Source organism: Apis mellifera, linkage group LG12 (genome assembly GCF_003254395.2).
Source record: "Apis mellifera strain DH4 linkage group LG12, Amel_HAv3.1, whole genome shotgun sequence".
Classification (NCBI taxonomy): domain Eukaryota; kingdom Metazoa; phylum Arthropoda; class Insecta; order Hymenoptera; family Apidae; genus Apis; species Apis mellifera.
The window spans coordinates 8,222,143-8,248,943 of NC_037649.1; the positions used below are offsets into that span (position 1 = coordinate 8,222,143).

The 26,801-nt window shown below is 36.2% G+C and overlaps 1 protein-coding gene across 7 annotated transcripts in view; it reads right to left on the reverse strand.

Annotated features, from left to right (window-relative positions):
* LOC410371 (calcium-transporting ATPase sarcoplasmic/endoplasmic reticulum type) overlaps positions 1 to 26,801 on the reverse strand; it is a 41,888-nt gene continuing 15,087 nt past the window's right edge. For 3 of the 7 annotated variants that reach the window (XM_006565218.3, XM_006565220.3, XM_006565219.3), the window contains 11 exons: positions 17,041 to 17,058; positions 13,796 to 13,878; positions 12,246 to 12,632; positions 11,668 to 12,155; positions 10,579 to 11,584; positions 10,253 to 10,473; positions 10,032 to 10,167; positions 9,801 to 9,953; positions 9,599 to 9,732; positions 9,410 to 9,527; positions 9,128 to 9,328 (listed from right to left, as the gene is read on the reverse strand). In XM_006565218.3, coding sequence (XP_006565281.1) covers positions 9,128 to 9,328; positions 9,410 to 9,527; positions 9,599 to 9,732; positions 9,801 to 9,953; positions 10,032 to 10,167; positions 10,253 to 10,473; positions 10,579 to 11,584; positions 11,668 to 12,155; positions 12,246 to 12,632; positions 13,796 to 13,878; positions 17,041 to 17,058 — 2,945 coding nt within the window. Of the gene's footprint in view, positions 1,839 to 3,792; positions 8,115 to 8,784; positions 9,329 to 9,409; positions 9,528 to 9,598; positions 9,733 to 9,800; positions 9,954 to 10,031; positions 10,168 to 10,252; positions 10,474 to 10,578; positions 11,585 to 11,667; positions 12,156 to 12,245; positions 12,633 to 13,795; positions 13,879 to 17,040; positions 17,059 to 26,801 lie in introns of those variants that run through there. The other 4 variants (XM_016915492.2, XM_016915493.2, XM_026444456.1 and 1 more) reach the window with 4 other exon arrangements.

A 26,801-nucleotide genomic window follows, 5' to 3' on the forward strand; every position in this document is an offset into this window, starting at 1 on the left:
TTTTTTCCCATCCATATTTTATCCACAATAATCCATTGATTCGATATCCCATTTTCAAAACAACTTCCTCTTCCTCATCATTTATATATTACATAAATGTATATAATATATTCGGATCTTCTACACGCGAAGAACAAGAAACACAAAGTGAACGAAGTTTCTCTCCTGGATTCGCAGACGACGAAACTGCAGTGTTTGACGCGGTAGTCAGCCAGGAAAATCGGGGTGAATGTAGAAGAACAAAATGGTTCCCTTGCCATCATGGACGTCGTCCAATTCAATCAATTTGAATCCAAAAAAAAAAAAAAAAACATTTCAATTTTTCTCCTTCTCTCTCGTTCTCTCGACGCAGAAGATCATTGCATCCTTCCTTTCGCGAATTTTTTTCTGAAATTTCATCGAAACACTTTTCCACACGGATCCCATTTCTCGGCTTCTTGCTTGCTTCTTCTCCGTATCCCCTTTTCTCTCCTTACGTTATTTGTTATTATTATTAATATTAATTTTTTTTCTCTCTCTCTCTCTCTCTGTGTGGTTTAATCGACTCGATGTTACTGGCAGAGGAATTTTGTTGCCGGCGGCACACGGTGAGACAAAGCTAGGCCCACTTGTCGACGACCGTTTCGCTTACTGCAACATAATAACACAGGCGCACATCGATTAATTCGATTCCTTTAACCACCAATTTATTCAACGTCTCTCCCTCGTTCGATCTCTCTCGAGTGGACAAACCGAGAGATAAAAAGTGGCAAGCTGCTCCGATTAGACGTTCACATTAATTTGTCAATTAATTTTTCCAGAACTCAACGAGAGCCAAGCCCTTTTCTCGAAGCTTTTCGTTCGGTTTTTTTTTTTTTTTCATTTCAATCTCCTTTTTCCCTTTAATTTTTGTCCAATTTTTTCTCTCTATCTAGAAACGACTATCATCGTCGTCGTCGTCGTGGATGACGAGTAACGTACCCCTTTCGTCTCCTCGAAAGTGTGCTGTCTTCCTCCCTCCCCTTTCCAACATCCCTTTCAATCATCCCTCCATTAACCAGGGCGCGATATATTGAGCATGATCGGTAAAACGAGTATAGCAAGAGACATTACAGTTTCTTTGTAATATAATAAAGCTTCAAAAATGTATTTCAACTAATATACAACAACGTTCGATCAAGCTTTTGAATTATCGACACGTTTCACGACATACATACTTGTCTTTTCCTATTTTCTTATTTAACGTCTTTTTCTTTTTCTCTCTCTCGAAAAGGCGAACAACACACAGATTCTTTTCCTTCTTTTTTCAAGAACAGAGAACGAAATTAACAACACCTAAAACCCAGACACACCATCACAGGGATCCGCTTGTCCCTCCCCATTATTGAATTTCACTCCGAAAAAATTCACTCGCCATACTCGTTTCACCAAAAAAGAAAAAAAAAAAAAAAAAAAAAAGAAAAAAAATCGTACAAACTTTTTTATCTCAACGAAAGAGGAAAAAAAGGGGCCCCACTCCCTATCTCTTTTTTCCCCAACGATAACATATCCTCGTGTGTTGTTTTCGATTGTGATGAGCGTGTAAGTACGTATGCGTGTGTGTGTGTGTGTATGCGTGTACGTGTGTGTGTATTCATTGTGTATTACGTGTCGATGATATATATATATATATGTATATATTTATATATATCTGTTTTCCGGCTCGATCCCATCGGTCAGCTTGCGGGTTCTTGTCGCATTGGGTGGGTGTTGTTGTTTTAAGTGCCATTCTGACGATAATTTTCTGTGTCCGGACTGGTGTCGATTTTCGTCCTACCGTGTTCCCGAGCTTTATTTCGGCGGCGTCACTGGCGGTGCCACTGCAAGCATATCACACGCAATCTCGATTAATGAAAGAGGCGGTCGTGGACGAGGAACAACACGGGGGGGGAGGGCATCATAACGTTGTTCCCCAAAAATCCTATAGCCAGGGCCTGTAACGTCCATCTTGTACTTTTGTCCTCTCTCTCGTCCTTCTTTCCTTTCTTTTTTCTCTCTTTTCTTTTAGATTGCTTCTGTTTCTCGTTTTATCCTTTTTAACTCTTACGTTAAATTTTTTTTGATAATAATTTTTCCAAATGCAAAGTATAATTAATCATAGAGAGAAGAGATTTTATTAAGTGTAAGTTTTTGATAGTATATTAAAAAAATTAAACGTAAGAGTTGAAAAGAGTGAGTGAATATTGGAATTAGAATTGTGTACAGTATTTATTTATCCAGTACGTCATCCAGTTCGATAAGATTATTTTGATATTGAGAATCGTCTAATCGGAATTTCTTTTTTCTAAGATCCCTCGTTCCGTGGAATTGGATGCTTCTCTCTCGATCAACGCATTGCACTCCTCGTTTTCAAATAGCTATCATTCATCCATTTTTATTTCTCGCTTATTGAATTTTCATCAAGAAAACTTGGCAACTGCAGTGCAATGCATCGAACGAGAAATGGCTTCCCTCCACAAGAGAAAAAAAAAAAAAATCAAACCAAACTTCAGAAGCAAGAAGATTAAAGAAGGAAGAAGTGCTGTGAAATAAAATAAACTCTAATCGGATCGGATAAGCGACTAAAAAGAATCACAAATTCGCTTCTCATTTACAAGCAAGGATCAATCACTCCAATTTCTTTCTACGTGTTCTCGTTTCATTTTTTTTTTATCAGTCACAGTATACTTATTGTCGTCATAGATCGTGTCATGTATCGTGGCGTTTTTAGGGGGCAGGGGGGGCAGGGGGGGCAGGGGCGCAACTTACTAAAAAAAAAAAAAAATACTTATCTATACTTTAACTATAATAATAATATATATATGTATATGTATAATACGATGGAGAAAAATAAAAAAAATCGTTACCTGATCGATCCATATACGGCGATCTCCTTCGATCACGTTCGCTTTTGCTCTGTGACTGAATAGTTTTCACACACCAGCAGGCAGGAGTTAGCAAAAAAAAAAAAGTGTCGGGGACAACTTCTTCGATTAGGAGCGAATTTTTTTTTTCCAGGCCAACAATTATATTTTGTCGATTTTTTTTTTCTTTCTTATTTCGTTATTTTTCTTTTTTTTTTTATTTGTCCAGAGGATGCATGCACAAATTCAAACAACAACTCGAAGGAGGGAACACAGAATGGTCGATGATGATGATGAGCGAACACGAAATGGCAATGACGGTTTCGACTCCGTTTCGACAACAATGGGAATGATCCACTTCCATTTTTTTTCCACGAGAGAATTTACCATAGAAGATTTTTCGTGTCCCTTCGATTTTCCATGGATTTTCTCACGAGGGTTTTAATCGAGAAAAGATCTGTTAAGAGCCTGGAATAGTCTGTAAGTTCAGGTGTTTATAGTTAAGAATGGTAGAGGTCTCCAAGTGTCCATTAGGGATTATTAATTAATTAGAAAAAAAAAAAACACTTTCAAATTTTATTGTATTGTAAGAACTGTGAGAAAAGAGATAAGGAGAAGAGAATAATAATAATAATAATAAAAAAGAATATAATTTAATAAGGAAATCACTTTTCCTTAGCGATCAAAAATCTTTATTTCCTTGATTTCCAGTCCTAATGTGAAAAAAAAAAAAAATATCGAAAAAAAGAAAAGACATTCTTTTAAAAAAAAGAAAAAAAATGTATCATGCACACCCAGAAATCGCTAACAATATTAACCACAGTACAAAATTACGACGGAAGGATAGAAGATGTGAACGTGGTGAGAAGGGAAAGAGGAATGAGGAGAGATGAATGAATGAGAGAAGGAGAGACATAAATAGTCGCAGGCGTGAATGGAGACAAACACTTATTACAGTTCACATTGTATTAAGTGTTCGATGTTGTTACACGCGGCAGATGCCACTATTTTTTTCTTTTCTTCTTTTTCTTTTTCTAAGCGAGATTATACTATTATTGTAATTCTTAAAATCGAGCGATCTTCTAAAATCTCGTAAAACAGTAGGCCGATCATAGAAAACTTCGAACACGCATTATTAATACATGATCTCACGTTCCTTCGTTAATATTTTTTTTTCCTTTTCTTTTCTTTTTCTTTTTTTTTTTTTTTTTTTTTATTACAACAAATAACGCACTACGTCAAACCGTCATTTTAATAATATCGAGATTAATCGTAGTCGCGATGCAATATTTACTTTCACTTATAAATTGTTTCTCGATTCGAACCTCTATGTATATCTATCTATCTATCTATCTATCTATATATATATATATATGTACGTGTACACGAATAAATAAAAGAAACTGATAAATAAACCTCTTTTTCTTTTTTTACTAAGGGTATAAATCTATCGAGAGTTGTTCTCGAAGAGAACATTTTTTTCGAAAATGGACACAGCGTTGAAAATGATTATTGTACTTTCGATTCGATGTCCACTCGTAAGAAAATATTCTCGAGAACATGTCTCGAATATATTCGTACACCTGAACATCCGTCGCTCTCCTGTGAATCGATCGATAAGAATGTTCCGTTCTCCGTCGATTCGCAGTTATCGATCGATGTACGTATGTATACACATTATACATAGAACGTTCAAGTTTCGTATCAACGATGTTGCGAATAATTCGCGGATTCGAAATATTATTTTCATTCTTCGTGTACATGATCGTCTCGATAATTACTGTTAGACCGTTAAATTCGTACTATCGGGCATTGATTAATTAGGATCATCACACCGTGGCTCGCCACAACGTGCATCTGTGACGGTTGATAGTAGCATCAAAATGATCATTCAAGTAGTCGCACTCTCTATCATAAGTTATTAATTATCATTATCGTTATTATCATTATTATTATTATTATCATTATTATTATTATTATTATTATTAATATTATTATTATCATTAGAAATAGGTACTTCCTGCACGAACGATGCGACCGATGCTTTCATCATCGTAACTTTATCGTATTGATCGAAGCGTTGGACGAATTTTCTTTCGATTCACAAATATTTTATTCATTTTTCTTCCTTCCTTCCTTTTAATTTCAAGATTAATTCGTTTCGAGTTAATATCTTCTTCAGATGTAGAAAGGAACGAGACGAGTTTTTTAAGTTACAGGGTAGGTGAAAATAGAATTCATAATAATTTCTCTTTCGATCGAAGAAGAAGATATAGCTTCGAGAACACGAGTCGAAATCGCTTGTCCAACGCTTCGTTCGAATTTCTCTCTCGTCGATGGCACTCTCTACCGCTCCACGATTTTTTTTTTTTTCCTTTTCACGGATTTTTTGTAAGAGAAAGGGAAGAAAGTAAGATATGTATATATATATAAAAAAAAGAAAAAAAAAAAAAACAATGAGAAGAAAGAAATAAAAGCGAGAAAGAAAGAGAACACAATCCACACAATATATGCAACGTACTTACAAACGTTCGAAACATCGAGTGAACGCAAGAAAGTACGTAAAATTTCTCTCGTTCATCAACGTTTATTGAGCGTCGATCAAGTGCTGTTAAGACCGTTTTGTATGTATATATATATTTTTTTTTTCTTTTCATTTTTCATTTTTAATTTTTCTTTTCTCCGATCGTATCGGCATCGTGATGCTTCTGATATTTCTGTGCTGACACAACGCGATTAAAATCGAAAGGAAAGAAAAAAAAAGGAAAAAAAAAGGAGAGAGAAAAAAAAACAAGAGATTAAATACTTAATTAATAATTCATCTTACACGTTTCTGTTCGTTCCTACATTTCGCACAGAATCGTCGAAGAAGATTTCGTGCCGATACTCGTGACGGTAGTTATCTCGCTGTACAAAATGTGAATTCCATTATTTTTCGATTAAAACACAAGTTAGTCGAATATAGGGTATAGAAGGAAGAGAAACGAATGAAAATGAAAATAGAGAAAAAGCGATGCAAAGGGTATGCGCACGCTTCAACGCATGGACGATTAAAAATCGTACAAATTATTTTTCTTTTCTTTTTTTTCTTTTTCTTTTTTTTTCTTTTTTTTTTCCACGGATTCTTGCATCACGGATCTAATTAAGTTTAATTATGCCTATACAAAAAGTAGTATCACACCCTAACCGATAATTAATATATATATTTATATATATTACACTAATCGTAAACATTGCGGATGATGCGTTACGTAGAATTAAATTAATTATGCACTCGTCGCGTCGTACGAACGGTGGACGTACAAGGAGAGAGAGAGAGAGAGAGAGAAAAAAAAAATTAAACGGGCAAAAAAGAGAAAAACGTCTTCTTGTCTCGTCTTTTCTACACGTAAAAAGAAAAAAAAAAAAAGCACACATAAAACCGCTTCTCGAAGCCACATCGTCAGTCTTGTTGCATTTGCATATGGTCGAGAGGCAGGTTTTCAATTTTTTTTTAACTATTTTTCACTTTCCTTTCTCGCAAGAGAAAAAAAGAAAAAAAAAAAAAAAGAGAAACAAAAAGAGATTTGGCCGAACGATACTTATTTAACTTCTGGTATCTTCCTAACGCCGTATGATTTATATAAAAACCTCGAATGAGAGAAATGACTAAGAGACAGTTAGATGCGTTAAAAAGGCCCACGTATACTCGTGATGACACCGGATCTTCCATTGTTCGCATGTGGCGCGTGTATTATAATATAGAATGTATGTTTCTATCTCTGATGGCAAGTCTGAACTCGAAACATTGCTCGAAACATTTCAACACCGTTAACTATGTTGTTAAAATAACAACACGAACAAATAGTAATTGATGATGGTATATATGAGAGTATCTACAAGAGAGAATACAAATGTTAGGTTAGATTGGACAATGTTTCACTAGTCTTCAATAACCGTGGCAAGAATTGATCAAATTCAAGGCCTAACAACATATTCGCGTTGTATTAATATTATAGCAATCAACTATATATATATATATTAACTCTGATTATTTTAAAAGAAGTCTATTTGTTCTGTTGATAAAGAACAGAGCTAACGTTTAGAGTAAAGAAGGTAGATTTATTATTAGAGATTTTAACACATTTACTGTCCGGGATAATTCGTTACATTTAAAATAATTCTTTTTTTTTCCATTATCAATTATATTATATAATTAATCATAATTATCTTTGCAAGGAATGTATGAATTGTTGGACAATGAACGTTTCGTATTGATGTTAACTCTTTCATTACGATGGATTATTTCTATCGATTTATTGAAAATTTATTAAAATTAATACTACTTTCGTCTAATAACGCATATACTTTCATACAAATTCTTCATTTATTCAAATTCACTTATAGACTATCTTCCTCTACTTATCTAATTCCATAATGAAAGAGTTAAATCGTGAGATTCAATAGCTCGAATCGTTCATAAACGAAGAGTCGATCATTGTCGCTAATAGGAACGAATATATGTACCTTCTCATCGAGCTTATTCTCGTATTCAGACTACCATGTTAAGAGAAGGACGAGATTAATACGACGAGACACGGATTGCGAGAGGTCATTTGTCGTAAAGTTCGATTTCTTTTCTTTCTTACGAACGTACGAACTCTTGCAATCCGTGTCTAATAAATTAATAATATTACAAATCTATTACGTGGTATTAATCATTCAAACATATATATATATATGTATAAGTCACACCCAGTAAGGTATACGTAAAGGTATAATAGCATGGATGCAATGATAGTGCAAAGATGTTAGAATGATCCTGCCGTGCCAATGTAATTTATAATAATAATGATAATTAAAAAATATATATATATATAGAAATTTTATTCTTTACCTGTAAATAGTTGTGGTTGAGTCTTACTTGAGAACCAGGCTAAATATCGATTAATAGAGTTGTAACAGGTGAAACAATTGAGTATCATCGTGGAGATGAGTTAGGTGAAGCACAGCAGGATTTGCTAACCATTGACAGTGATTGTTCTACGAGGTGAGTGAATATTTTTTTTTTTTTTCCTTTCTTTTAGTTGGGATGTACCATTGTGGTAGAATACAATTGTGCATGCAATTACTCGTCGAAGGGAGGAAGACATAATAATAGACAGGTTCAAACATGAGATCCATTAATTTCTGAACTTCATGCACAATCTCTGCGTTCACACGTTAGCAACGAAGCGGACAATTCCAGTTTTGATGTCTTGATCACTCCAGATGCTGGGGATTAATAAACAATAACATATTTTTAAAAAACAAGCAACAATAAAAGCAGTTAGAGATAGAAAGGTAGAGATAAATAAAAATGGAAATAAAGAAATAAATTACGAAAGGAAAATATAAAACTTCTAAGGATATTTTTTAAATAAACTAAAATGAAAAAAAAAATTGTGTAGTGTGAACTGCTGTGCGTTAGAAAAGTTCAAAAACAGAACTACCGTAAAATATGATGGTATAACATGCTTTCTAAGGTTCTATTCTGTCGATGTTTTAACTTAATTCAAATAACAATTCTCGATATTCTAATCGTGTAACATTTTATCCAATGTGAGACAAAAAAAAAAAAAAAATATTTAAGTTATCGCTAAGACATCGTCAGATGTATAATACATGTAGAACAGTAAGATGCAATTATTATATCAATCCATAAGGATTACTCGATTGACGAATAAATTAATGTTTTAGATATGCATTGTGCTCAAGTACCATGCAAGGTGTATACGTGTTGAAAAAGGGGATTGCTAAGGGAACGGGTATACTAATGTATCAAGGTTAGAAAAAACATTGATGGATGTTGTTTCTTTTTTGTCGGGAAGGAAAAGTTAATGTTTAAAAGGCACTCGTAGAAAATAATTTAACAATCACAATTGTTTTGATTGCGCGGGGTCTCTTTTTCATCACTCGAAGCCACTGAAACCCGTAATATAATTGTAGAGCGACTTCAGGGTACGGTGTGATGCGGGCATGGTGGGCCTTGGTGGCAAATCTGTATTGGTTGTACTAACACCATGCACAACAGTCAAACTGGTTAAAATCTCACTTAAACGCACTTCAATTAATAACTTATCTTCGAGGCTTCCCGGGCAACGGGGAAGAACTTCGGTTGTTTTTTTTTTCTTTTTTTTTTTTTTTTTTGTTTAAATGCAATTGCAAGTCCGAGAACTCATTTGCAAAAATGTTTTCCATAGGAAAAACACTGTCTGTTAGATTAAATGTTTGTTTTCGCGGACGTTCTATATGGGATAAATAATTAATAGTCCAAAGAACACAGCCCACATTAGAACGATCGAATGCACTGAGTCAATTGGATTCTCACCATCTGTAAACTTTCTGGCAATGAACTTTAGGGTTTCGTCGAGAAGTACCACTGGAATGGAAAACTTCATAACGGTAACCCACTCCTCGCTCGTCAGTGGGGTAACTTGGAATACGGACTGAAACAAATAAGAATTTAAATTATTATATTGCATAGGATAAAAATAAGCAATTCTTTTTCGTTGCATCTTTTATCATACCGAAAGGACATCGACGTAAAGGATGACAAAGTGGAGTGTGAAAGAAAGAGCCATGGAGGCAATGAGCCACATGTTAGACCAGGGCGGCATAGTGATGAGAGATTGATTCTCGGATAAACTGGAAGAGAAATAAAATGGAAATTAATATAAATACGAAGAAAAGAATGTTTATTTATAATATAATCTTACCTGTTCATAGCGTTCAACATTTCAATGGTTACTAGTACAGACAGAGCCATCGTCATGGGATGAGGATCTGTGAAAATCTTACAGTTAAGGCCCTTGAATTCCTCGCCACCACCCATGCACGCTAAGTGATGAGTCTGAAAATTACATAGTCCATTGTCGTTACGATTACGTATCAAAAGTGATTGATTCCCTAAATAATTACCAGTTGGTAATAATTCATCTGTGGACCATTCGGACTGTACAGGAACCACCATGCAGCTGAGCCAACAGTCGCAGCACCTACATATCCGCCAATAGCCAGATAGCGGAAGAACAACCAGCCAGAAATGAGAGATTCGTCGGCTTTACGGGGAGGCTATAATGTTATAGTCATAATTACAACTTCTTTTTTTCACATTCTCGCGATTAATTTCGTTTCTTAGCAAGGAATTACCTTGCTCATGATATCCAAATCGGGTGGATTGAAACCAAGCGCAGTAGCTGGAAGACCGTCGGTGACCAAATTGACCCACAAAAGTTGTACAGGGATTAGAGCTTCGGGAAGACCAAGGGCGGCAGTCAAGAATATACTGATGACCAAGAAAGAAGAAAATCTCAAGTAAGTCGCTTATCCTTTAATTTACATATATCTGATATATAGATAATCATTTATACCTTACGACTTCACCAATATTGGAAGAAATCAGATAACGAATGAACTGTTTCATATTGTTATAGATCGCACGACCTTCCTCAACAGCCGCGACAATGGAAGAGAAATTGTCGTCGGCCAATACCATCTCGGATGCGGATTTCGCAACAGCCGTTCCAGAACCCATAGCAATACCAATCTCAGCTTTTTTCAAAGCGGGCGCGTCATTTACACCATCGCCAGTCTACAAAATACGGGAGAAGAAAGAGAAAAAAATCAAGCTCAAAGAGATTTAAAATTTATATAAATCTTATCCACACTTGTTCTTCTTCCTTTAAAAATAACTTACCATAGCCGAGATCTCGTTCATACTTTGCAGGAACTCGACGATCTTAGACTTGTGAGCAGGCTCGACACGGGAGAATAGGCGAGCCCTGGCGCAGGCGGCCTTCTGTTCCGACGGAGGAAGATCGTCGAACTCGCGCCCAGAGTACGACTTCCCTGTCGTGTCCTCGTTCTCGCCGAACACACCGATGCGTCTGCAGATAGCCTCTGCGGTGGCCTTGTTGTCCCCGGTGATGACGATTACGCGGATACCAGCGGCACGACACCTGGCGATCGAGTCGAACACTTCCTTGCGTGGGGGGTCGAGCATACCGACGACACCGATGAACGTGAGATCCTTCTCGTACGTGTAGAATTTCGTGGAATCGTCGAGATCCATATCGTCGGGTTTCATCGGGTGGTCGGCAGTGGCGAGGGCAAGGCACCGCAGAGTGTCGCGGCCGGTCCCGTATTGGCGGGTCAGATCCAAGATACGGTTCTTCAAGGTGGACGTAAGAGGAACCTTGTTGGAGCCGACACGGGCGTGCGTGCACCTGTCCAGCACGCCCTCCGGTGCCCCTTTGACGAACAGTTTCGGCCCGGTTCCCAACTTCGTCGGTTTCAGGGGGGAGCAGTAAGAGGACATGGATTTACGATCCCGGGAGAATTCCAAGGTGAATTCCTTCTTCCACTTCGTCTCTATGTCTTGCCTTACAGCGATCGCCGCGTTACGCCTGTCCAACCCGCCCTTCGACACGCCGTAAGGATTGATCTTCTCCGCGAGAACGATGAGGGCGGTCTCCGTCGCCTCGCCGACCTTCTCGAACGCCTGTTTGAATTCGTTGAAATCGATGGCGGAGTCGTTGCACATGATACATATGGTGCCGATCTCGTGCAGCGTCTCGTAGTCTTGGCCGCGAATCTTCTTCCCCCTCAGAAATATTTCACCGACCGGCTCGTACGTGGAGCCGGTGATCTCGAACTCGTGGAAGCTGCTGTCGTTCCCCTCGATTTTGTCGAAGATGAACATACTGCGAATAACAATTGTATTTATATCAACGTCAAGAAATGACGAATACTTAGCGACTTAGGAAAGTTTTTATTTTCGACTCACCGACTGACAGACATCTGATTGGTAGTCAATGTACCGGTCTTGTCCGAGCATATGACAGAGGTGCAGCCGAGGGTCTCGACGGACGGCAACGATCGTACGATGGCGTTCTTCTTGGCCATACGACGGGTGCCCAGAGCCAAGCACGTGGTGATGACAGCCGGCAAACCTTCGGGAATTGCGGCTACGGCAAGAGCGACGGCAATCTTGAAATAGTAGATGGCGCCCTTGATCCACGATCCACCGTGGGCGGGATCGTTGAAGTGGCCGATATTGATGGCCCAGACAGCCACGCAGATCACCGAGATAACCTTCGACAATTGTTCACCGAACTCGTCCAGCTTTTGCTGAAGGGGCGTCTTGATCTCCTCGGTCTCCGACATCTCGGTACGGATCTTACCGATCGCGGTGTTCAACCCGGTTCCGATCACCACGCCCCGAGCTTTCCCCGCTGCCACGTTCGTGCCCGAGAACAAGATGTTCTTCTTGTCCTGTGCAACGAAACAAAAAATGGAATTATACGTTATTATTATTAATCGTTGAAAAGGGAGGAAAAAGGAAAAAGGATATCGATCGATAACCTGATTGACGGCACGCGGGTCGGGAACGGGGTCCGTGTGCTTGATAACCGAGACCGATTCACCGGTGAGGATAGACTGGTCGATCCTCAGGGTGGTCGAGAAGATCTTGGTTAGACGGATATCGGCAGGGATCTTGTCGCCGACCGACACCTCGACCACGTCGCCGGGCACGATCTCCTTGGCACGAATCCTCTGGACACCGGGCTTGTCCATGCGCAACACTTTGCCCATCTCGGGCTCGTACTCCTTCAACGCCTCGATCGCAGACTCGGCGTTGCGCTCCTGCCACACACCGACCACGGCGTTCGCGATCAGGATGAGCAAAATAACGAAGGGCTCGACGAACGCCGTGAACGCGTCCTCGTGCTCTTCAAATAAAGCTAATACCTGTAATGATGGGGCAACAAATTGATTACATTACGTATTATTATTCTATTGGAGAGGAATAATGAGAATCTTAAACGACACCGGTTTATTTTTACCATTTTAACGCACATTTTAAAATTTGTATCGGCCCAATAAAAAAGTTTGCGTTAAAAGATACGCGATCGATAAGTTGGAGGGTAACTGTAATTTTTGCAACGCATGTAGGTAATAAAAAAAGGAAAAGAAAAATTACGGCGACACGTAGCCATAAATATATCGACCAATGGAGTATTAAAAAGAACACAAAGTTATTAAAATTATAGTATATAATAGAATACACATATAATACGATTCAAAAGTATCGTGAATTATTGTAAACTTGAAAAAGCTCTCGTAAATGGAATCGTCTTGTTGATAAGAAAAATGTTGAAGAAAAGAAGTGACGATACATTCCTGTACGGAACAGGTCGTTGACATTTATCTAATCCGTTTATCTAAGACGTATTAAAAACGTAATAATAAAATAAAATAACAAAGATACTCGAGTTAAAGTTACTTAAAGTTACCCTCCTCGATCTCTAATCTCAAATCTTTTATATATTTCTAACATCCGTGACGAAAAATTTTTAAACAAGGATACAGCTCGGTGACAGATCGATAAGCTCTATTTTTTCACCTTTGAAACCAGATGTATTTATAATAAGTGAGCCTTGAACCCCCCCTTCGTAAACATAGTACGTACTACAACTTGGAAGCTAACTAATAATTACTTGTAACAGCTCGCGACGAGCATAATGCACGGCTTCGATTTTTATTAATTATCGTCGTTCCGCGTCATAATCTAAAAATAAATAATAACCGGTTGTTCCATTCGATTCATTTATCCTCGATAAATGGCAAGGTTCAACGTTTTCCAAACGGCGATTCACGGATTCCTTTCTATCGATTATTATACTAATAATATTCTGATAAATCATCATTATCATCACTTTAGATCGGTGTTCAGATCGTATTCGAAAAAAAGTTATAAATTTGGTTAATTTCAATCGAATCGATGAGAAATAAAAAGAGATTTCCTTTCTCGATATTCGAGTGTCGATGCACCATCGGTGGAAATTAATTGGATAATGGTTTTAATCATCGCACAATCTGCATAATTACGAGAGATTGATTAATATACGTACAAAAGAAATAATAGCGGCTAATAGAAGAATCTTAACTAGAAGGTCGTCGAATTGCTCCAGGACGAGTTGCCATATGGACTTTCCTGAAATTTAGAGAAGCAGAAATTTATTAAACATCTTTATCTCTCTTTAAACAATTTTTAGACGATCGTATTCCCAGTAAGTGAACAAATTGGTATTTTTCCTTTCAACACAATAATCGAAGCAAAATTCGAAACTCGAACGATAAAGCGAACGAAACGGTGGAAGAAGAAGTGCCATTCCGATGAAGACGTTATACAACCTGTTGACTCCGCCATTTCCCCCTTTGCGCGAAAAGAAAGAGAAACGAGCGAAGGAAAAATGGGGAAGAAAAAGACGGTGGAAAGAAAGAAAAAAAAGATGGCGGAACGAAGAATAATCGGGAGCAGACCCCGTCCTTGATGGCAAGTGCCTTTTGCCAACATGCAATTGACGTCACGTCGCTCCAACGTGCTCTCTACGGTCGACGATTTCATTAATTGTAATCTACGAGCAGAGACGAGTGAAAATCCGATTGCCGGCCAATTATAGGAACGCGTTTCTGCCTCGTCATCCCTCTCTCCCGCGCTTTCGACCATCTTCCTCCTCCATCCCTCCTTTCCATCAGAGAGACCGCATTAACGTTCGCTCTAATTTTGTTACAATTTTTTTTTTTTTTTCCTTTATCAATACCTGCACAATTCACTTTACTATTATTATGCTCGCTTCTCGTTTTCGATGTCGTTTGGGAGAAAAATTGGATTCCTAATGCGACTTCTAATTTATAAGATAATTTTAATTAGTTGAGTTAAGAACAAGGAGGGGGATAAAGCAGCAAGGATATCGTCGAAACGATGAATTGAAAAGTATTGAAGTAGTAATCAAGGTGACACACGACGCAACACGATTTTGCGACGGCAATATGTCATCAGTCGTCCCTTTCGTCGTCTCTTGTGCAAGCATCAGTTTCATCACCGTATTTGTCTACGCAATACGGATATTGTTAGTCGATCAATGACGCTCGATATCGGAACGAGCAACGACAAAGATGAAGAGAGAAAGAGAGAAACCGAAATCAAGAGATCGACGCGATTACACTCTAATAGAGAAAGAGGCGTAATTAATGCAGCCACGATTGGCTCGGCTTCGACGTCAAGGATGACTCTTGGAGGAGGCGAAATTAGCAACGACGGAAGTGCGTGGAACGAAAAAATAATGAGGATCGTAGCGGCGATACGATCCTTTCTTCGATCCCTTGGAAAACGGAAGAGTTTGCTCGAAAGGCGGCCATTATCCGGTAATTCAATTCTCGAAACGAGGAAGGGGAGAATTCCAATTTCGAAGTTGTGGAAGAGAAATCGAACGAATCGTTTCGGGCCACCAACAAGTTTCGGCGATAATTTCTTCGAGTTAAATCGAGTTACGAGTGATTCGTTCCGTGGACAAATTTGTACATCGTTAGTTGTTGTTTGGCCACGATTGGCGTATAAAAATATTCACGATTTTTGGAATTTAGAAATCGAGTTTGATTTGATTTAATATCTCACGTATTAAGAAATTTAGTTTTTTACTTTCATCTTAACAGAGATAGAACAAAATTTTACAATTCAAACTAACTTTACACAAGTTTACATTAAGAAAGTCTTGATCATTCATTCATAATTTCAAATGTTCCAGTGATACGAATCTTCTTAACTCTAAAAAATTAAATCCAACTGATTCATCATCCAATATTTCCAATAACTATAATAATTACAATATTATTACAATATTAACCAATGCCAATTGAAATTATTTAAACCGATGCTTTATATAAATATCACAAAAATATTTCACAATCAAACTGGACGTTCAAAGCGATATCTAAGAATCTACTGTTCAGTTTCCTTTGAGCCATCGAGATTCGAAGCTAATCCAAAGTACCCTTGGCAATCACCCCATTCTTAAGACTAGAAAGCCAAGGTCGGCCTCAACGAAGAGATATACAGGCCACCTTATAGCCTGTCTCCGGCCAATCGAGCGTAATATTAACTCGCAATTATCGGTGAATTAAATGGCGACCGACACGTTTACTCCCCTCCCCTATTTCCATTCCACAATCGTGCGTGGACGAGAAACGATAATGAAGACGGAGAACGCTTTGATACGTGCTTCGACAACTATCGAGTCGAACATCAACGTGCCCCTTCTCTCGAGTCAACGTGCTAGCCTAAGTGCTCGACATCGAAACGAATTTGCCTCATTTTCCAAGCTGGCCTTTGTGACCCTTTTACACCATTTGTCGTTTTCTCGATCGGAGGCGATGATGAACGGAAGAAGGGTGTGATAAATTGACGAGGACGTTGGTTGGAATATATCTGGAACAAGTTCTTTTTAATTTCGGATAATGGAAAAATTCCCAGGTGGAAAATAAAGGATCGTTCGGTTTAAGAAAGTTAAGGTTTTGAGGAAAGGATTTATTTCCAGTCTGAGAAGGAGAAAGGAGTAACGTTCGTTGTTAGAAGAAAAATATAATATAGGATTGATATCTCAATGTCGAAACATCTTAGAAACCTTTTACTTTTAGCTCAATAACAGAATGTATAAATACATTACAGGATGATCCGATATTTAACACTTTTTCGTAAGGCTTCCGTTTTAATTTTAAATTCCAGCCCTTCCGTTTTCTAAAATTGAAAGAAATATATTTATACAGCTGATTTCTAAGGAATCGAAATATACGGTTAAATCACGCGGTGAATATGCGCAAAAGGGAAGCCTCAATCTCGCATGATCCGAAACCTTTGGGAGGGCTTACAACTGCAAGAAGAACTATTACAAGAACAGGCATTGCGACGAACCAATCATGTTTCTTTCCTTCCTTTAAATGTCAGTGGTAACGTCTAAAGTGAGTCATCAAATGCGAACAGTTGATGGAGTGGCTTAAGATAAAGATAGAATTACGATAGAGAATTTTTTCTCGGAAGGCGTTAGAAAGAAATTTAAATTAAATTCGGTTTAATTTATAGAATAACGAGGGAGGAAGAACGAGTTGATTATGAGAGATAATGTTATTTGAAGTATCCGTATTGTTTATCTTAATCCAGATCTGCTTTTATCGGAAAAATATTCGATAAATCGGATAAACCAGAGATTTATCCCAAGGCACTCGAGAAAAAAATCAATGCCAATTTGTTAACGGAACAAGCTTACCGTCGATCGATCGTCATAATGGGGAGAGAAATTTTTCGTTGAAAATAACTTACCCTCCTCGGCCGGCAATTCTGAAACAGACAAGATAAAACGGGAATAAATAATACAGGAATTAAAATGATCGATTTCACGTTAAATTATTATTAAATTGACAATCACAAATATATCCATTAAATATTTCATATATTTTGTAAGCAAACATATAATATAAAACATCAATGTATTGTAAAGACAATAAATCAATGAATGAATTTCAAAATGAAGAAAAATATTAATATCAAAATATATAAAATATTCAGATTATTGTAATAATCAATTGCAATTCTATTGAAATAATTACAATCTCATCCAGCAAATATGAGGACAAATCTTCCCTCTTAGAGACTTAACGAAAGACAAAATGAAAAAAAATTTCAAAATGAAGAAAAATATTAACATTAAATATATAAAATATTTAGATTATTGTAATAATCAATTCTATTGAAATAATTACAATCTCATTCAACAAATATAAAAGAAGAGAAAGAGAGAGAGAAAATTCGAGGACAAGTCCTCCCCTCTTAGAGACTTAACGAAAGACAAAAAAACAGTTGTTGCATGCAATCTGGCTTAAGCTGCACCGGCTCGCAGCATCTTCTTTAAGCTGGCCTACTTCGAATTCCTGAAGCATCGTTCGCTTACTGCATCGCAGCAAACAACGTTTTCCTGGTCGATAATAAACGCCCTTACACGGTGACGGCCCATCGACACGTATCTCCGTGACAACCGATAAAAACCCCGGGAGGGTGGAAAAAAAAAAATAAAAAGAGATGAATAGTATGGCAAAACTGTAGGGATTTTTTTCAACGAAGAAACCATAGGGCGAGATCTTGACGCCGTTCCCTGACGACACGCGTTCATTTTGAAGCCGCCATCATCGATTCTCAGCTTGATGGACACGCGTGAAAAAGATGTTTTGAATTTTCGTAGAAGACGATTATAATTTGTGGAATTTAATGGATGATGGGCTAATGTATTTGGATCACTTTTTTTCTCGATAGAAAATTAAATTAAGGGTGTAATGTAAATCTACTTGGATGATCTTTTATTTTCCTTTTGATATTTTTAAGAATTGTTAAAAAAATAATTTTCGTGAAAAGAACGTGTATTTTATATAATAAAAATAATATATTTTGAAAAGTTCTTTATAGAGAAGTTTTATTCAAGTTTCCTTTCTCCTTCGATTTAGAAGGAGTTAAGTTAAATGAAACGAAACCGGTGGAGAGAATCGAGTTTTGAGAAGTGGATCGAAGACAAAGGCGATTCCGCTTCACAATTTCTGTCGTATCCGCGGGATTCAATTGTTTTTCGGCTGAATTCTCCGAGAAATAATCCGATCCGAAAGATAGGGGATGAACCCTCATTTTCTATCGACTTCTGGCGAAAAGAAAAGAAAAAAAAAAAAAATTGTTTCTTCGAATATTTCAATTTTAACGGGAAAACTTTGAAAGCACTCAAACTAGCGAAGCGGGTTATGTAAATTTGGTATTACTTTTTCGCAAGAAATAATCCCTCGCCACCTTTATATCTATTTTTATCCTGAAACTATATTTACGAAATTCGTTTATTAAGCAATTAATTCCCTCCTCTTTGAACTATTTATTAAAATGATTGATATTAATAAAATATTAATTTTTATGTCACATAAGAATATAAAAAGATCCAATTATTTAATATATCTTTTATTGTGACACTTGAACGAAATGACAGAAATCAATAATAATTACATTTATTAAATATTCCAAGATTCGTGTCACTGCCAGTAACAAGAAAACAATTTGTAAGAAGCGATTACAATTCACAGAGAGAGATTTTCATCTCTTGTGTTCAAAAAAATTAAAGAGATCCACGCATATACACATATACAACTTTTATTTGGATCATTCAACCTCGATCGACCGATTCGGCCTGCTATTAATCCCTAACACAACAGCTAATGATTTCTCGGTATCGATACTTAAAATAACTACCCGTTTGAAGCATCCGCGGTATTGCCGTCGCAGAATTCGATACACGCGATGCTAATGGATCCAATGTTTCGATAGAGACAGCGATTGCACAAAATTCGCGACAGGTTCGTGCGAACCTTCTTCGTTGAGATGTGTGCCGGCCTTCCAAGTGGAACGAGTCCGCGTATCGTCCGTGATATCTCGATTAATCCCTCCACCATATCGTTTCTCACGGAGAATATAATATTTCTTTCCATACAAATATATAAATATATCTAAATTATCCTTTTCTTTAAGCTATACATACAAATTAAAAAATAATGTGAGATTCAAATATGGAAAAGAAGTGGTAGAGATAAACGATTTTGTCTCCCGTGTGAGAAATTTTTTCGAGAAATAATTACGAAAATATAATATAATATAATATAACATCGAAATAACTTTTTCAATTTCGCGAAGGATGATCGATCTTCGGATTCAAAGAGATGGATTAAAAGAAAGGTTAAAGGGGAGGAGCGTTAAGAAGTATAAAGAAATTCGTCGAGAAGATGAATAATCGGAGAGGGGTATTTTGGAAGGGAGAAAGGTAAGGGAGGGAATGAAAAGAGGGAAGCGAAACGTGAATGTTGGGAATTTTCGTACGAGGAAGTGGCGCGCAGCCAAAAGGATTGGAGTTCCTTGCATTCTACGGATAACAGATTCGATGGTGTGGAATTCCCCTGCAATTGATTTCGACAAGCAAGATCGAGCGATATTTATAATATTTAATCAAGTAATTTTTTTTTTTTTCTTTAATGATCAAATAAACGTGCTTCATTAAACGTGCAATTCACGCGTGTACATCGACGCACACGCGTTGCAAGCACATGATTTTCGCAATCACGTCAATTGATATCTGTTGACACGTTAACAAGTTGTCTCAATTAAAATGGATCAAACTATAATTGCAAAAATGCGATATCATATCGTTGCAATTAACCATATCTTCGCGTATATATTTAAATATATAACGCGAATTTAAAAATTCGTGAAAAACATTTAGAAACTTTTCCCTCTTTATCATCTGCTCAATCTCTTCGTTCTTATCCTCGCCCTATATCTTCTTCGAATCGTACATTTCTGAAGAATTCTAGTTTTCCAGGCACGTGTTAATTTCATCCCCCTCGCGGCCATCCCGACGATTGGCATCCGATATTGGATTATTCGAACGTTTAGCGGTTTTCGCGCGCGCGAATTACGCCTTGCGGTCGATTGGCGAGAGTCTGCACACCGCAACGCAATATTCTACGATCCCAAGTACACGTAAACGAAAATCGATTAATCCTAAATTTTGTTCGAAACGAATCGCGGATTCATTCGGTTCAACTTCGGGGTGAAATTTTATTCTGGAATAGATTTTCTGCTTCTTCTGGTATTTTGACGTATAAATAGCAATGATACATCGATAATGGAATATAATATACCATAGGCTAGTGTATATAACCGCTGTGTGACGCCATATGTTTGTTCTTTCCAAGTCTAGTCGGTCGAGCCGACCCCATTGAATCGAAGGGGTGTTCTTCCATTTGTGACGAACCAGTTTCAATCCAGACTCAAGGGTGTTTCGACGTTACCCTCGAGACGTGCGATAACCTTCCCCTAACATAAATTGCAATCGTGTTTACCTCGAAAGTCCATCGAGGACTTCCATTTGAGAGAACCAGTTCGTCGATGGATACAATATATTAGATAAAGTTTGAAATAAAATGTATGTTTAATAAAAATTGTTAAGTAAAAAATCGACACTTTCCTTCTCGTAACTTAAAGTTTCAATTCTTTCATATTTTCTCTGTTGAACGGTGATATAAAATATTTTAAAAATTGATGGAAGAATGTCGATAATATTTATATTATTTTTTTGAATTATTTATTTTTCTTTCTGCTGTATATATTGCACGTGATCGAGAATCAGAATCGAAAAGATCACGAAGAATATATATACATATAAAATAAAAAAAAAAGTCTTTCCATTGTTGTTGAGCGTCACGGTTACAGATTAATCACGCGAGGCTGAGTTGGTGTCACACCATGCCAACAGCAGGGCCACAGAAAGGTGACTAGTAAAAGTATCGGTGGAATTCACTGTATCATCATTGGAACGATGACAAATTTGACAAATACGATATCGAGAGTTTTTAGACTGTTTTTAATTTTACTGTTGTTTCCCAATTTTTCGTTTCGAATTATAATCCTGAATTTTGTTTGATCCTCGCTCGTCAGATTGAGAACCACTGCATAGGAAGTGATTTTGAATAAAAAAGAACTCGATTGTGAAACAATGTTTAAATTATGTTTCGTTCTTTGCAATAACGTGCAGAAATATTAATTTATTCTACAAAGTATTGCAGATTGAATGAAAGAGCAGCAAGGTTATTCGTTTTACCTAGTTATCGGTTTCTCTCACCTTTAGACTTTCAGCAATCCTACTGTAGTTAAACGACGAGGATAGAATTCAACGACGTTGATATCCTCAATTATACTTCATATACATCCTCTCCTTTCTTCCTTTTATTTTCAAAAATTTATTTCTTCCATTTCTTTAATATACAAATGTATCTTGGAATATCCAAGGATAAAAAATTATACTTCAACTCGAGATTTCTCAATCCTCCTCCACTTTGATTTAAGTGGATTTTCATTTCGAAATTTGATATTCGATCCATCATTCACACGTATCGCAGAACGATCATTCTTTTTTTTTTCCTTTTTAAGAATCAAGAATCAAAGTGAGGAGAGTGAAATCGAATTTCGCGAATTAAAATTCGTGGGAACTTTCCTAACGACTTGGAAATTTCGAAAATATAACGATACTCGGCTCGGTGGATATAAATACCGACCGAACATTTCACGTGCTTCTTCTCTCCCGCCTCTCAGATCTGATTGTGTATTTTTGAAATCTAGGTTACGGAATGCCAGCGAATGCAAGTATCTGATAAAAGATTACGTAAGTTTTGGCAAGTGCGTCGAGGTGGTCGTCTATTTGCGTAGTAAAAACACAGCCTTGCGATGTATTGTTATTTATTAACGCGCATTCGCTGCATAATCGTAATTTATATCGTTATAATTAGAATCAGCCTTAGTGGTGGTGGCTGGATTCATCGAAACGCGTCGATACGCGAAAAAATACGTGAAAATTTTTTTATAAATTTCCAATTTCACGATTGTGAACAGACTTTACTTTTCTTCTTATTTCGCTCGTGAATTGAATTTTTATTTTTTTCTTAATAATGCAAAATTCTTAATCACCCGGTATATAATGATACATCTACGAAATTATTATTATATATATTTTTTTATATTATATTCGATATTAAAATTTTGTTTTCACGCTTTTGTTCAACGTCTCCTATATTTTCGAAAAATCACGAGATTTTTAATATTGAATAGGAAACACCCGTTATAACGACACGTTTCCACGTGAAAGCGCGTTGTGCGTTGCACAATGAAGGTCATCGATTCGCGTGCTCGTTCCCCCCCCCCCCCCTTAAACGAAATGTTAATTGGATATACTTTAACGTAATTATTGCACATTTAACGTTAGGAGCGTGAACGCGAGAAACGATAAGATTTCAATAATAATTTATAAAGTTTCACGAAATTAATTATCAATTATGTAACACAATTCTTATCTTCTTCCGAAAAAAATCTATCAAACTTGATCCATCTAATCCGTCAAATCTACGGTAGTAATCAGTGATAATTCTTAACAATCCATTTATCTATCTCTCTCTCTGCTCTCGATTATTAAATTTAATTTAGTCAACAAAATTTAATCAATCGCAAAAAAATTTAGACACTAAAAATCTACACGTTTTTGATCGAAATAAAATTCGATTTTACCTATAAAAAGAAAATTTAATGTACATCCTCCAAATATATAATTTCATTATTAAAAATTATTAAGATAAAGGCTAAATATCTAAAATTTCAAACTTTTCACGTAACAAACCTTCCATTCAAGTTTCCACGATTTTTCCATCACCCACATCTGTCTAATCATCCAACAATTTCGTGGCCGCAAAAACGACAAGTCTCTTTCAAGAGTCTAGGTTATATTCCACGCCATATATACATATTAAAAGGGAGAGAGAAAAAGAGAGAGAGAGAGATTGCTTATTTCTGTGTGTATGGAACGTTATGCCTCCACGTGTTACGATTTATCAGCGTTTCAAAAGAGAGAAAACATCGGGCGATTCTAGGCATGCATCGTGGAAAGGAGGAGACCATCTGCCTGCATTTTTCCAAAGCCAATTTACGCGTGAATAACGATAATGAAACGTACGAAAATACACGTAAATGATTATCTTTATACACGCAGGAAAATCCATGGAGATGACAACTAATGACGATCAATTTAATCACTGTCTTCCGCGGACAGATGCGAACACGATTCTATATCGATTTTCAATTCGGTTGTTACCGTTATAGCCAAGTTTATGGCCGGTGTTACGGGCGAATTTATATGTAATTTGTAATCGAATCGAATTTGAATTACGTTAAACGCGTATGAGAAAATGAATTAAACGAGTTGTTCTGTTTTTCAAACTGATCTTTGAATTTTTATTCGTATCAGAATTATGGATCTTCAGTGTTTCTTTTTATATCTCGTTTAAAAAGAAAAAAGTGTTGATCTTTCTCGAGTCTAATATTAATGATAAATAGATTTTATAAATATTAAATATTTTAATATAATTTTTTTAGATCAATTATGACAAAGAAGAAGCAAAAGTACCTTGGATACTTATGGAAGGAGAGGTAAACACAAGAGAAGGAAGGGATTAATTTTACGCGTAAAAACAATCATCAATTTTAACCAAGTTTCAATAAATCTCGGCTGATTTATTACGCAATATCAAAAGATGCGTTCATAAATAAATGTGAAGAATAATTGCTCGTTCTAGGAACTATCGTGTCGTTATAACAAAGTTGGAACAATCAACCATTCGCGTGCCAGGATCCCATTCCAAACAATGTATTTTTTTTCTATCTTCTTAATGAAATTAGACACGTTTACTTTCCATTATTAAAAAGAAAAATTACTGTATCTTATTAAATAAAAAAACATGATAAATCATGCAATTAATCCAAAATTTTATCATGTAATATCGCCTCTTCCTTTCGAACCAATTAATTTAATTTCTAATTATGAAATTTTAATTTAATGAATTAATATCAATAAAATAAAGATTAGATTAGTTTTTATATATGTAAAAAAAAAAAAAAAAAAAGATTACTTTCCTTTTTCATCGACAATTTATCAAAAGAAATTTACGCGTCTCGTTCGAGAAATTTCACCGTTAATCTTTTTAAAAATTTCTTCATAAAAAAAAGAGTATTTCGATTTCACCGTTTACTTTCATATCCTCGTTGAAACAATGCAATATATATATTCGCATATTCGTTTTCGCATATTCGTCAAGGGAAAGCGTCTAACGTTGCAGATACTCGGCCACTCGAAGATGTTTCGATCGATCGATTCAATTCGAGCGTGAAATTTGTTGCTATAATCGTCTTATCCTACTCCATGGTCGGCCGTGAATGGGTTAATTATACGAGGGAATTATCCTCCAACTTTGCGGCAAATTTTCACCAGACTAGTTCTTTTCCCCTAGATATAACTATCCCTTCGTTAGTTCTTTCTAACGACTCTCGTATTCGTCTTTTGAGCGAAAGTTTAATTTTTTAATTAATCAATTTATTCTCTTTGCCGAATTTCGTGTTTGAACAGTTTTTCTCCTTTTTGTACAAGGTTTTAGAGGAAAGAGAAACTTTAATCACGAAAAATTTTTACGATATTTCGTAATTTATCTTTTTCTACGATTTATTCAAATTAAATCTGTATTTTTCGCTTTACAAAAGATTGATGAAATTACGAAACGGAATAGAAATTATTATTTATACAGTTATATAAATATAATAAAAAAAAAAATTTCAAAATTCTGAAATATTATATTATTAATATAATTTTATGTTCAGTAAGATCGTAAATATTCTAATTTCTGTAAATCCGTAGATAAGACGATACGCAGATAATGACAGAGCTTCGTGCAAATTGGAAAATCATTAACTCGGTTCAATTACGTAAAACTCATTCCCTCGATTGAAATTAAAATGGGAAAACGAGATACAATCGCCCACGTGATCGTTTATTATTATTATTATTATTAAAAATCGATGTTTTTTTTTCTGCTTGTTCCAATAATAAAAAAAACCTTGTTTTACGGGGAGGATAAAAATGGAGAAAGGAATGTCCACGGTGTTAATTTACCACGTATCGAATTATTATAATACGGGAAAATACTTTGACCTTTTTAGCCGGTTCACAATTAACTATGTACGGCAATGATTAATCTATTACATATGCATGAAATGATCAAGTCATTTATATTTAATCCATATTCATAATTTATATTCACGAAACTGTTGAGCGACATTGAAAATTTACGTTGGCGTCCATTTGCGAAAATATTCTCCGTAAGGGAACGAGTTTTTAATAATATTAAATGTCACCAGAATTATTTATCTCAAAGCTGGGAGAATTAATAGGACGAGGAGAAAAATGGAGAGAGGAAAGAGGAAAAATTTGAGAGAAAATACAAAAGGGAGAAAAAAAAAAAATAATGTTGAAAAACATCAGAACGAAAGAAGACAATTTTGAAAAGAAAGAAAATTCGAATTAAACTTAATTTAAAATCGAAGAGAATAAAAAGAAAGTGCAAAGAGAAAGAAAAAGAAATTGAAAGGGAGAGACGAGAAAAAAGGAAAAGGTAAAGGCGTTAATTATTTCTAGAGGATTATAACGCGACGAGAATTCAAACAATCTTGCTGTTATTGGTTCTTCGTGCCTGGTCTATCCATCGCGAGCATACTACACCTGACGTGGTCGAGTTGAAGCGTAGCGACCACGTCAGGCCACCTAGCCATCTAATTCATTATTAATACAGCTCCCCGCCAACTTACCTTCTACTTTGTTCACATTACGCACAACTAACCCAACGATTCCTTTTTTTAATATCGAATCTATACGAAAGCATAGATTTAGATTCCGTTCAAACGTACGCGAGAAGAATTTACATTCCACCCAAAAATTCCTCCTTATATCCCTTCTTGATGTATCTTCTTCGTGCAACGTGTAAATCCATTCGACAAATTAATAACGTTTACTCTCAGAGAAATAGCAGCGGAGGAGATATTTCGAGAATGATCTGAGAGCTGGGAGTGAAAATTAATTCTTCAAAACGCGTTTGTAAAAAAAAAAAAAAATTTGTACGACTCTCTCTGAAAAGTTTAGTTTCATTCTTCGAAATAATGAAATGTTCGCGCCCATAGAGATGTTGACAGTTTAAAAATCGGGCAGTGCTCGGTAAAATCGCGCGTGTTACGGTGAAATTGCATTAGAAGTTATCGCGGCAAATGGGGTTAATTCGTTTTAAGGCCGCACTTCAAAGTTACTGCTCGTTATTGCGTTTAATCCCTCTGTCTGAGCCATATATTGTCAGCGCGCGACATTTATTCTATCGCGAAACGATATATTTTATTTTATTTAAGAAATTTTATTATATATTTCTTTCTTTTACTCTGTTTAACCTTTACTTTTTCTTTTTTTTCAAAGTTACTGCTCGTTATTGCGTTTAATCCCTCTGTCTGAGCCATATATTGTCAGTAGGACATTTATTCTATAGTGAAACGATATTTTATTTTATTTAAAAAATTTTATTATACATTTCTTTCTTTTACTCTGTTTAATCTTTACTTTTTCTTTTTTTTCAAATCCCTCTGTCTGAACT